The sequence below is a fragment of the Conger conger genome, chromosome 3 (genome assembly GCF_963514075.1).
Source record: "Conger conger chromosome 3, fConCon1.1, whole genome shotgun sequence".
Classification (NCBI taxonomy): domain Eukaryota; kingdom Metazoa; phylum Chordata; class Actinopteri; order Anguilliformes; family Congridae; genus Conger; species Conger conger.
Genome location: NC_083762.1, coordinates 14,034,425 through 14,048,172, shown reverse-complemented (window position 1 = coordinate 14,048,172; position 13,748 = coordinate 14,034,425). Strand labels below are relative to the sequence as shown.

General features: G+C 42.0%; 1 protein-coding gene across 1 annotated transcript; it reads right to left on the bottom strand.

Moving 5' to 3' along the window:
- Positions 1 to 1,065: 1,065 nt before the first annotated feature.
- Positions 1,066 to 4,522, bottom strand: LOC133123221 (uncharacterized). The gene is made up of 4 exons (XM_061233561.1): positions 4,327 to 4,522; positions 2,728 to 3,075; positions 2,429 to 2,533; positions 1,066 to 1,070 (listed from the first exon to the last, which is right to left on the bottom strand). Exons 1-4 carry the CDS (start codon positions 4,520 to 4,522, stop codon positions 1,066 to 1,068), a joined length of 654 nt encoding a protein of 217 aa, XP_061089545.1.
- Between the last annotated feature and the right edge of the window lie 9,226 nt (positions 4,523 to 13,748).

Sequence of the window (13,748 nt, the reverse complement as noted above, 5' to 3'; positions counted from 1 at the left end):
GACAGTCAGCAGAAGGACTGGGGAGGATGGGCTCCCCCTTCAGTCTGGATCCATCCAAGCAACCAGAATCAAGTTCCTTGGGATGAACTCACTGGTGCCCTAGACTTCCTCTTATGGGGGTTTAGGTCAGAGTTTTTTTAAATGTGTGAATTTAAACATTTTGTTGCAGTTTCTATGAGGTAGCTAGAAGCAGGATTTATTTTTAAAGTGTCACACATATCTGGAATCAAAGTTACCTCAATGGCAGACACACTCTTTCACAATCTCATATAGAACTGGTATAAGTTAACCTGGAGTGAAAGACCCGTTGGCTTAGCTGAGAACAGTATGTGCTTGTTTATTCAGTCTAATGACTCTGACTCTGTGACATTTCTTTGTGTGTTATAGTTCAATGTATGAAATGCAATTAAGAGTATGTTCAAAAACAATGTGTTAACACTAAAATCACATGCAATTGAAATGTTTGTCATCTTATTTCTGTGTGATGGCCATTATACCAGTCTTATACCAGTAATTTTGCACATGTAGAGTAAGAGTCAAAAGACGTTATAATCATGCTCAGCTCTCTAAGGTAAATACTTTACTAAAGCCCGTTGCTTTGCCACCGCGTGGAAGACTCAGTTTCCTCCGCCCCTCGTCAGGGGGCATTTCTTAATGCAAAATACATTCGGGGTTGAGGGGTTGAGTGAAAGGGGGCCATTTTTGCCTTAGGACAAGGGGAGTATGCAGAATCTAAAGACTGCACAATGCTTAAAATGCAAGCACATCAGTTCACAATTTTAGAAGTTTTAATTTGTTTATTTGAAAAAACATTTAAGAATAAGCACCGCTCCAAGAGACTCTTTTAGTTTTTTATGGCAAATTTACAGTTTACAGATACTGCGAAGGAGGACATAAATTGTGATCATTCTTGTGACGAAGATTAATTTTGATGGAAAGCTTCACTCATGGTCTTTAAATGTCACACCTGAATAAACCGTTTCTCTCTCTTCCTCCCTCTTCTTCCTCCTCACTTTGGGTTTCTTGGTGGTGAAAGTCAAAGCAGCGTAATTCATCGCTTCATCTTTATGCTAAAAGGAAACGCATGCGACAACACATACGGTTACTCCTCATTCCGATGATCATTTTAGCAGGATATTTATGCTTTAGTTTATTAAAAATATGTAATATAATATTTGTACCTGTTCGCCCGACAAGGACACTTGGTTGTTTGATGCAGCCCCTGTTTGAGTAAAATTATTAATTAATTTATTAATTATTCATTTATTTAATTTATTCTATATTTAACCAGGATAGGCTCATTGAGATTAAGAATCACTTTTTTCAAGAGCAACCTGGCCAAAATAGGCAGCAGCCAGTCAAAAGTTCCTGAAACATTTGCTACAACAAATTACAATGCATGACAACAAATTACAAATAAATATAAACCACTAGAGTCTTAATATAATTGTAACTACTTTAATGATGTGTAATCAAATATGTAAGAAATATTTCCTCTCCTTTTTTTTATTATTATTATTATTATTATTATTATTATTATTATTATTGTGATTATTGTAGGGGTGGCCTGTAGCATAGTCGTTAAGGTACATGACTGGGACACGCAAGGTCGGTGGTTCGATCCCCGGTGTAGCCACAATAAGATCCTCACTGCCGTTGGGCCCTTGAGCAAGGCCCTTAACTCTGCATTGATCCAGGGAAGGATTGTCTCCTGCTTAGTCTAATCAATGGTACATCGCTCTGGATAAGAGCGTCAGCCAAATTCAATTCATGTAATGCAGTTATTATTTTAACTTACAGTATGTCATTTTATTCATAACAATAAGAGCAATTTGTTTTCATATTGAGCATCATATTCACCACAGTAGGGAGAAAAACTTTTTGGTGGTCAGAATATTCTGCACTCTCTTCATACCTTTCGCTCAAGAGCCATTTTATTTTCACAATGAGGGACTGTCACATCACAGCTGCCTCACATATCAAGTGGCTATACTTTAGTTCAAGCCAGCTGGTATATATTGGGGCCCATATCAGAAGCTGAAGTTTCATAAATTCAAGTGAGATTTGGCTTTTACATTACATGTGATACTGCATGACTAGATGTGCACATACCTACAGCACAAGTAGTGTGAGACAGTAATCTGAACTGATGGAGTAGCTTTACTTGTTGTTTTGCAGAACTGTACAGGAACTGCATATAAATATTACTGCATGCTATTCACAAAATGGCCTGACAATATTGTACTCAATTTTCTTCAACTATTTTACACAAACACTTAACATACTGTATTTTCTAAATTCTCTCTTATTGAGTATTTGTAATATTGTCTATGCATCATGCATTTTGATGCAACACAAATTTCATTGTGTATAAGCTGTTAAATAATCCATATTACATGTACCACACATTGATACCTTGGTCTCTTACCTTTGCAGCTCTCACCGTTTTTTCTCCTGCTCAGAGCGAGGACAATATGTAGGATCACACTCAACGCCAAAGCTCCCGCCAAGCAATAAAGGAACGCTTCATTTCCTGACGCTTTAGAAGCAAAATTTTATTTTAGAATTCTTCACAAGTAGCATTAACCTTTCAAGATAGGAGATCACAAATACCTGATTAGAATGTCCTTAAGTGAACATTGTAATGTACAGTAGATGCACAATAACTCCTTTGTCTTCAATGTCTTTTAAAAACAAAATTTCACAATGTGCCTGTTTTGTTCCTACCCTCAACATCCAGCTTGGTCCCGTTCCCAAACAAGATCTCCCCACAGGTGGCCACAGCACAGTAGTAAGTCCCAGCATCAGAGAGGCTGAGGATCCTCTTGGGGAAGTTGTAGACACAGCTCTGTGTGGGAGACACAGTCCCAGAGCTCCTCTGGCACTCATCACTCCTGTGTCCATGGGTGTGAATGATTCCTGGAGGGGACTCTCCTGATCCCGGTCTGAACCAGTGCACACTGTGTTCTCCTGCACAGGTCTCAGTGTGTACTGTACACTGCAGAGTCACAGAGTCTCCTGGCTGCACTGACTCAGACTCGGGCTGCTGCAGCACTACTGTCCTGCTCTGGGACTCTGGCCCTGTCAAAAGTTAGCACTCATTACACTCAATACAGAATTGTCCTTTGGATTCCACTGTGTAAGGTTTACATATAAATGCAGTATGGCTTTGTATTTTTGTAGTTTATACAGAGAGCTGAAGATGACTCCACCGATTATAATATAAAGTGCAGCATGTTTTTGCACATATGTGTGATTCAGATGCAGTTTGTGCACTAGAAATGATCACGTCGATCAGCAATGTTATGTTAAAACCACTATTGATTAACTACATGCATTTTACTATCCTAGAAACTAAAACCATTGTATTAAATACATTTTTAAAATTTTATTCAAATGAAGCAATTCATTTTTAATGCTTCAATGTTTTCCACTAGAGCAGAAATGGTTAATATCTCTACAAAAGATGACAGGGACACACTGCACACACTGAAACTTAATAAGATAAACAAGAAAAAAATTAAATTTCTTCAATCAGTTTTGAATGCTTTCTTTTTTTATTCAAAAAATGTAAAAGCTATTAACAAAGCTTCAACATCTTCGTCACTAGGGCAATTTCAGTGAATGCATTTTGAGTGATTGATTTCTTGTTCAAAGAAACAATGGGCTACAGCTGATGCACCAGCAAAGAACAATGTGGAGAACCAACACGACCCGACCGGACCCGGGTAGATTTTATATTTCAACTCTTTTCTTTTAATTTTTTCATATTTTCTCATTGTGACGTTTTAGGGATTCATAGTTGAAAGATAGATGAGTGTTTGAATATTCCAAATCTGCGTTTATCTCATTTTTGACCAAAATCGAATCAAACACAGTTTTTGTAAGTATTCTGTAAAACTGAGCACTGCACGATGTTACCCCCTTGGTCTCACATTAATAACCACACATTACAACAGTGGTATGCAGAAGAGCATCTCTGAACACAACATGTCAATCCTCTAAATGGACAGGCTACAGTAGCAGAAGACATATTAAGTCTAAAAAAAGTCTAGTCAAGTGCTCACTGAATATATAAACGTAGCCTTTAAGATGTACAGCAAATGGCAGCTCTGCTTTTGGTGAAAGCATCACCATAAACAGTTCATACTGTAAATGTCATGGCAAGGGACTTCAAAGTGTTTTTCTCGGATAAATTGAATCAATACTTAATTTTCGTAAAAGTATTGGAAAAAAGAAGCAAAACCATTGCTTCAATTTATAATGTAGAATGACAAATTACAATTTAGGCAAGTTAAGCGATGGAAAAATAAAATTCTTACTTACCCGTCACCATTAAGGTACTCCCATCTCCAAAGCTGATCTCATGGTAGAATATAAAAGCGCAGTAGTATGTCGCTGAATCTGATGGCTCTACATGTGAGACAGTCAGGTTAAAGCTTCCGTTTGCTCTCTTAGCTCTGAGACGTGTACTGTTTTTAAACTCATTCAAAAACACAGCATCTGATTGATAATTCAGCATCCTTGCGACAGGCTGAGGCTTCTGTCCAAGTGGTTGCTTTAACCAGCTGATTCTAGACACTCCATCATCCGGATAGAAACACGGGAGAGTCACGGTGTCTCCAAGCTGAGCTGTCACCACAGCGTTGGGCTGAACTACACTCTGCCCAAGCAGACCACCTGGAATCCAACAGAAAGCAATATTTCAACTTCACTGACAATGGGGGAAAAAACAAAGCAAAAACACCCACCAATCTCTGTGTAATCTCTGTACACTACTTAAAATGATTGTAAAATGATTTTGGTCAAAAAGTCAGAAACAAGTAAACACTTACACAGTTTGCTGAAAAACACAAGAATAACACAGAGGGATGCCATCGCTGTATCTGAGCTCTTCTGTCCTTGAGTCTCTCCTCTGGTTGAGACCCTGTTGTACCCTGCACTGTAAAACTCAAAGTGTACAGAGTAGGAGGACTTCAACTGATCATTTTCCAGTAGGAGGTCACAAGTCAGGGGCAGATATTATTGGCTGTTCAAAGAGGTAATGTATTGGGTGACAAAGTTCCGCGTATGAACACTCTCAGTGCAACAAGAGAAAATGTTATTTCCAGTTTGATTATAGGTATGTGTTATTTACATACTGGAGTTGTGTGGAAGTCTCAAATTACTTTGAGAATAAACGCACACTGAGCCTCAAAATCTATTGACACTTCAGGGGGTGGAGATTCATTCAGGCAAAGCAACCAGGTGATCTCTTGACCACACTATCTCTTTTCTTTGTGAAAATACACAGTGTGTGTGTGTGTGTGTGTGTGTGTGTGTGTGTGGTGTGTGTGTGGTGTGTGTGTGTGTGTGTGTGTGTGTGTGGTGTGTGTCTGTGCATGTTTCTCTGCATGTTTCTGTGTATGTGTGTGAATATATGTGTGTGAGTGTGTAGTGTGTGTCTGTGTGTATGTGTGTGTATATGTGTATATCTTTGTGGATGTTTATGCATGTGTGTGTATGTGTGTGTGCAAGTTTGTGCGTCTGTGTGTGTATGTGTGTGTAAATATGTGTGTGGGCTTGTGTGTGTAAGTATATGTGCATGTGTGTGTCTGTGCACGTTTGTGCATGTGTCTGTGTGTGTGAACGTGTGTATTTGTATGTCATGCAGCACTATGGACACATGGCACAGATGAGGCAAGAGGTAGTGCGGTTGTAGTGGGAAAAAAAAAGTTTAATTTTACAACAAAGGTAAAAAGTGGAAACAGTTGTGGTAGAAAGGTATACAGAGAGGTGTGCTGCATGGTGGAAGCAGAGCCAGCGTGCTGTCATGCCCATGAGTCTGTTAGGCTTCTCTGTCTGTGAGGGGGAGGCAAGTTCTGAAACTGAGTTCAAGAACTGCCTCTCTGGGAGGCAAACTGGTATTATCTAATACCTCTTTCACACTAAAGCAATGAATGAGGAACCTGTGTTTGCCATTGCTGTGAATGAGGAAACCTGTGTCATTTGACCTGGGAGCACAACCCTAGTCATGACCTGAGATTTATGTGGGTGCATAAGGCACATGACTGGGCTTTGGCATGAAAGGGGGGACATGGGTTGGGCTTCTATAATCGGTAAAGTTAATTAGTTGAACTGATCCTCAATCTTCTCATGTTTAACTTGGGCAGAAATGATGTTCTGAAGCCTAAACATAATTTCTTCAGCAGTGACATGTACAGGTAAGATGAGTCCCAGTGCCCATGGGCCCTCCCAAACCAGTGGCCCCTGTCCCCATGGGCCCTCCCAAACCAGGGGCCCCAGTGCCCATGGGCCCTCCTAAATCATGGGCCCCAGTGCTTATGGCCCCTCCCAAACCAGAGGCCCCAGTGCTTATGGCCCCTCCCAAACGAAGATGAATTTTGATGGAAAGCTTCACTCGTGGTCTTTAAATGTCACACCTGAATAAACCGTTTCTCTCTCTTCCTCCCTCTTCTTCCTCCTCACTTTGGGTTTCTTGGTGGTGAAAGTCAAAGCAGCGTAATTCATGGCTTCATCTTGATGCTAAAAGGAAACGCACTTATGATTTCAGCACATATGATTACAGTATATTCACAGGAGAATTTTTTTATTTTAGGTTTTGATGCAGCCCCTGTTTGAGTAAAATAAAAAGTAAAAATACAAAATAATTAATGCAGTGATTTTTTAAATGAGAAATGATGATGATGAGTATTATTATTATTATTATTATTATTATTATTATTAGTTTTATTATTTTCCTTTTGTAATTGTTAGGCGTGAAAATGTGTGCAAATGGGGTCAATATTATTCAATGTTACTCAAATCGAGTCAAAATCTGAGAATGGAGTTGATTTAACAGTCCATACTACTGTGCAGAGGTCCCCAAGGCAAATGTTGAACACAGGAATATCATACAGCCTGACCCTACTGTGTTAGCCCCTTGTAATACAATGCAGTATGCACTAAAAACAGTTCATGGGCTTGCAGTTGTACACTGTTTAAGTATGTATGCAGCTTACGTTCTGATCTTAGCTTGGCCTTCTGAAACGGTAGATGATGACACATATTGTCACAACGCCAAAAAGAACCCCCGTCCTCAGGATGGACAGCCAGGAAAGGATGGTCACACCTCCTGGGTGAAATAGCATTAACCAATGCATATGCACTTTTTGAAGTAGGATTACTGTAAAAACTGTATACTGGATTTAAATACTGTATATTTAAAGCTGGGCGGCACGGATGGTGCCGTGGGCAGCACTGCCGCCACACAGCAAGGATGTCTTGGGTTCGAATCCCGGTTGGTCGGGGCCTCTCTGTGTGGAGTTTACATGTTCTCCCCGTGTTTGCGTGTGGGTTTGCTCCGGGTACTTCGGTTTCCTCCCACAGTCCAAAGACATGCAGGTCTAGCTGATGGGAGAGTCTAAATTGCCCGTAGGTATGAGTGTGTGAGTGAATGGTGTATGTGCCCTGCAATGGACTCGCGACCTGTCCAGTGTGTATTGCTGCCTTTCGCCCAATGTATGCTGGGATAGGCTCCAGCCCCCCTGCAACCCTGTTCAGGATAAGCGGGTTAGGATAATGAATGAATGAATTAATTAATATTTAAGGCTTACCCTCAACATCCAGCTTGGTCCCGTTCCCAAACAGGATCTCCCCACAGGTGGCCACAGCACAGTAGTATGTCCCAGCATCAGAGAGGCTGAGGTTCCTCTTGGGGAAGTTGTAGACACAGCTCTGTGTGGGAGACACAGTCCCAGAGCTCCTCTGGCACTCATCTCTCCTGTGTCCATGGGTGTGAATGATTCCTGGAGGGGACTCTCCTGAGCCCGGTCTGAACAAGTGCACTCTGTGTTCTCCTGCACAGGTCTCAGTGTGTACTGTACACTGCAGAGTCACAGAGTCTCCTGGCTGCACTGACTCAGACTCGGGCTGCTGCAGCACTACTGTCCTGCTCTGGGACTCTGGCCCTGTCAAAAGTTAGCAGTCATTACACTCAATACAGAATTGTCCTTTGGATTCAACTGTGTAAGGTTTACATATAAATGCAGTATGGCTTTGTATTATTGTAGGTTATACAGAGAGCTGAAGATGACTATTATAATATAAAGTGCAGCATGTTTTTGCACATATGTGTGATTCAGATGCAGTTTGTGCACTAGAAATTTTTACTATACTAGAAACTAAAACCATTGTATTAAATACATTTTAAAAATTATATTAAAATGTGTTGTGTTCTGAATACTCGCCAGTAGGTGGCGAGAACGCAATATGCATAGTAAATATGTAATGTGCAGAAGGAGAGTGAGAGTTGGAGAAGAGATAAAATGGAGAATGAATTACCCGTGTAAATTAACCTTGTCTGTTTATTCATTAGTTAATGTATCTACAGTAGCCTAACTTTAGTTCAGTCTTTACACGTGCAAACATAACAAATTGATGACGAGTTCTTCCCCACTACTACGAAGCATGGCTCTTTCTACACCTTTTTCTACACCGTTTTTGCAATGCCCTGGAGAACCTGCTCTGCCTTTCCATACATGGATGAAAATGTTCAACAACTACTTGCTAGTGGTAGCAACGAATACAAAGGCATGGCCGGACGTTCGTAAACGTGCACTTCTTCTACACTGCCTTGGGACAGCGGGACAGATAATCTTTTACACACTGCCTGATCAAGGTGAGACATTGGAGCAGGCTGTTGCTAGAAACATACTTTATTCCACGTCGGAACATAGTGGCTGAGCGCCATGCTTTCCGAAAACGTGCACAAGCTCCACATGAATCAGCGCTACAGTACATTGCAGCTTTGCGAGACCTTCCATTAAATGCTGCGTGATCAGTTAGTGGAAAACGTAAACAATCCTCGCATACGTGAGCGACTTCTTTTTGAAACAGACTTAACCTTGCAGAGAGCCATCACATTAGCTGCACAGATAGAAGCTGCTAGTGAGCAAGCTAGGTTCATCGCTGGCGATCGCTCAGCGCCTGTGCAAGCTGTGTCTGCTGCAACATCTGCACGCCGCAACCCGCTTTTTTCGTCTGCACCGTCTTCATCACCGTCTACCGCTCCTTCTCGTCATACATCCAGCCGAACCTGCTACCGCTACGGAACTGAAAGACATCTTGCAAATGACCCATCCTGCCCTGCTGCCTCAGCTAAGTGTAAGAACTGTAATAAGATTGGACACTTTGCCAGAGTGTGCCGTTCAACACAGACTCTCTCTGTGCGCGAAATTGATGTGCCAGAGGTTCAGATTCTTTACTTACATGATTACAATGCGTCTGATAAAATTCGATGCACAGTTAACATTAAGGCTGCAACTGCTACTACAGTGCCAGTGGAGCTGATTGTAGACTCAGGCTCCTCAGTGTCTATTCTGCCCAAATGCCTTTCCCAAAAGCACTTAAAAGGTGGAGAACTACTACCTCCAACTGCTAAGTTAGTGACCTACTCCCGTGCTCCTATTCCAGGTATTGGCTGTTTACCTGTTACTGTGTTCTGGAATAATGCTACATGCAAAACATCCTTCTTCATTGTGGAGTCTGGGACTCCTCTGCTTGGCATGGACTTGACCAATGGCCTGAGTCTGTGCATTAAAGGCTCTACTGTCCAACCTGCCACCCTGATGACCTCTGCTTCTGTGATGGCCACTGCTCCTCTGTCTGCAGCCACTCTTGGCTGCGCAAAAGGGTTTGTGCATGAAGTGAAAGTATCACAGACTGTCACACCTGTACGTCAGAAATTACGTCACTTGCCCCTATCTGTGTGGAATGCTGTGAGTAGTGAAATCCAGCGTCTGATTGAGAGAGTAGATGCTTCTTCCTGGGTCTCCCCGATAGTGGTTGTACAAAAGAAATCAGGTCCAAATGTGTGTGGACCTGCGTGAGCCCAACAAGGCTGTGATTGTGGACTCCTTTCCTCTTCCACACATAGACGAAATGCTGGGCCTGCTGCACTTAGCTCCACCATTGACTTGGAAAGTGCCTACTTCCAGTTGCCATTGCACGAGGAAAGCCGTGACATGACCGCCTTCATTACTCACGAAGGACTTTTCAGATTTTGCCGCGTCCCATATGGACTGGCCTCTGCACCCTCTGCCTTTCAGTAGATGCTGGCCACCATTCTTAAAGGCCTGCCTAACATTGCTAATTACTTGGATGATGTGATTCTGTGGGGTCATACACCAGCCAGTCATGATGAGACACTGGAAGCTGTGCTACAACAGATTAAAGATGCCCGGCTACAACTGAATACATCAAAGTGCCACTTCAACAGGTCAAGTCTGCGTTTCCTTGGACATACAGTGACTGCTCAAGGCATTCAGCCAGACGAGGACCACATCAAGGCTGTTCTACATGCCCCAACTCCTACTGATGCAGGCAAGTTAAGGTCATTTTTGGGACATTTATCATGGTACAACAAGTTTATTCCCAACTTTGCTACTGCTGTGGAGCCACTGCATAACTGCATTCGTCAGGACAGTGGGTCTCATTCATGAAACGTGAGCAGAACGAATTTGTGTGTAAAATGTGAGTAGAGGGAAATTTACGGGTTTTTCGCATTCATAAATATTTTAGTAGCTCCGATCTTTTTGCTACTAACAAAATCTACACCTGCTGCTGACCATGTGTAGTGCTTGTGTAAATTCAAGAATGCACATAAATCATTATTGGAAATTTACATTTTAATTCATATTGCGCTCTGTTATGTAAACAATACGCAGATGCCTTTGAAATACGTGATATGAACATGACAAACAATTAAAAATATAACACATTTAGTTAAATTATTTGGCAATTAGCAGGTTTAAGATCCAGATTAGGTTCATGATTGTGAATTATCTATGTAAATCGACTCAATAGATTACACATTCTTTGTGATGCATTTGCTTACATAAACCAGAAAAACTTTCATTCCGTTAATGTGCAACTGATCTGTGATGCAAAGTGTATGTTGTTAAACGTTGTGGCACGGTGGCCTGGTGGGACGCATGATGCATTTATCCTGCATAATAGCGCAGTTGGCACGCGTTTGGAGGATGGAGCTGTGAGGAACGGCTGGCTCATTGGTAAGAATATAGCCTGCCTATACAGTTGCATGTGTGTTTTATATATGGACTTACCCTTCTATATCCATAGGGGATAGGGGTTACCCACTGACGCCGTGGCTTATGACCCCACTGACCAACCCGCAGACACCACAGGAGCTGGCATACAATGAGGCACACGCTGCTATTCAGGCCGTTGTGGAGCGCACAAACAGGGTCTTGAAGGCAAGATGGATCTGCCTGGACAATAAAGGTGGTACCCTTCCTTATGCACCTGGGATGGTGTGCAAAGTAATATTAGCCTGCTGTGTTCTGCACAATGTGGCCATTAAACAGGGCCTTCCCCTGCCTGAAGTCCCCAATGCAGAGGAACGACTGCCTCCGGAACCAGCTCTTGGGCCTCGAAATGCGGCTGCTATACAGACACGCCAGCGACTTGTAGAGCAATTTTAAGGTAAGTGTTGCTAAGACTGAATAAACTGTGCACATTTTAGGCCGACAAGCTTTGCTAAAAGTTAGTTTCATTTGTATTTTATATTCATATACAACATCCTGTTTCAGTAGGCTACCTCAGTTCATTTTCATGTCATGCTCTTTAAAATGTATACAAATAGGCTATATTTAATTATCAGAGTAAAAGAGAGTAGCTTGATTATCTTGTAGTAAATAAGTATTTTCCCAGGATAAACACAGACATCACACAATACTGACAACATAACACTTTATTGTTGCGGACGCAAAAGTGCCTTGCAGATTTCCTTCAAGCTGGTGTTAATTCCTTAATGAGGGACGTGTTGATTTGGTTGACTGCTGTAAGTAGACTTTCTTGATTCCTCAGGACCTCATCCGTAAGGACAGCCTCATCCATAAGGACAGCCGGATCACCTCTTCGGCCTCGGTACCTGGGTGCAGCAGGAGCAGCAGCAGCAGGTGGTGGAGCCACATCATGGGAGGAGCATTCGCCAGCTGGAAATATGAGACAACGTTTGTTTTTTTTTGTTTTATGTGTGGCTCTTTTTTCATTTGAAAGAAACATTAAATAAATCTTATTTGAAAAATGTTTAATTTACGTTGGCTGCAGACTGACTTATTTGGAGCTGTGCAGTATAAAACAGAGCTTTAGGCTATTAAGATTCAAATAATTTGAAGAATTGAATGTTATCCGTATCCTTTTTGAAATGAAAGTTAAATAGCTCAACATTCCGACACTGATATCCATTACGCACCATTACGCACAATATAACATTACTGGTTTCCCGTTTCCACTTCATTCAATCCGAAGAGAAACCCCCACAAATGTTCTGTTCGTTTGGTGGGACTGTACGACCTAGGTTAAACTATACTAACCACTAAGCTATCAGTGATGGTTTTCAAAATGTATTATGATACAACAATTATCACCTTACCATCTGGGTTTGATGTTGTCTCCAGTGGAGGCATGTCGGTGTCTCCGTCAGGTATAATTCCTGACAGAGAGGTCTCCCCAATAATGCCAGCGATGCGCTCGTCAGCAGGTGATATTTGTGCCTGTGAGCCTCCTCCTCCTGTGGCTGATGCATGTTTTTTTTGTGCGCTTATGCGTTTCTTTGTCTCCAGTTTCATGTCAAACCATTTACGTTTAACCTTGGATATGGTTCTATTGTCTACAGAGGCAACATTAACAGCATCTGTCACCTCCTTCCAGGCCTTCGCTTTGCCTGTCCCTGTCACAACACCACTACTGATAGAAGAAAATAAAATATTTTTTCTTGACTCCACTTCACCCAAGATGATTTCGATCTCCGCTTCGGAAAAGTATTTTTTTTTTTCCCTTTCCTTGTTTGCGCCATGATGACTGACAGGTCGACTGGATGCGTCTACACCTCCTTATATGGTAATCATTGTCTATTCATGGGCGGGGATTTATGCTAATTGCTGATTACCGGGAGCGCGCTTTCACTTTCCGATGGATTGGCATTCATGATCATACACACGTGTTTACGATCAGATCTGAGTTTCCCGCGGCGTTCATGAATCCGGAGTAGGTTTTTAGTAGCGTGGACGTTTACTACTTGATTTACTAACGTTTCATGAATGAGACCCAGTGAGTTTAGCTGGTCAGAAGATGCACAGCGCAGCTTCCAGACTGTTCAACCCTGACCTCCCTACTATTGTCTCCACTGATGCCTCTGACTACGGCCTTGGTGCTTATAGGAGCCAAGGTAAGATGTGTTTTGAATTAGGTAAGCATATGAAAACGTTTTATTTCGCTCAGAGCTCATAATAGAATATTAGGGCTACCGTCACTTTAAGAAGAACGCACCTTTCTGTAATCATGTTCAGGAGCGGCTAAGTTTGTCAGTGTAGAGTCGGCGGGGACTTGGGAGACTGAAGCTAAACAGTTTTCTTACCGTAGCTGTTAGTAACGTGGCATAAAGAGCCAGCCTAAGTTATAGTTTTGGAAATTCCTATTTTGAATACTCCTGTATGAAGATTTCGCGGTGGATCGTGAATAAATATTCGTTTGTCATCTTTTTACACCGGAGTCCCGTGGAGGTTTTTCCTTGCTAACAAGAACGGAACGTTACTGTGCGCGAGTAGTTAACTTTAGCCTTGGACCGTCGGCCCTCACAGTGCTGTTCCCCGTCAGATTCAGTCTGACCACACTGAGCGCACTGTTGCATTTGCTTCCAGGACTCTGACTCCTGCTGAACGCAAATACTCAACAGTTGAGAAAGA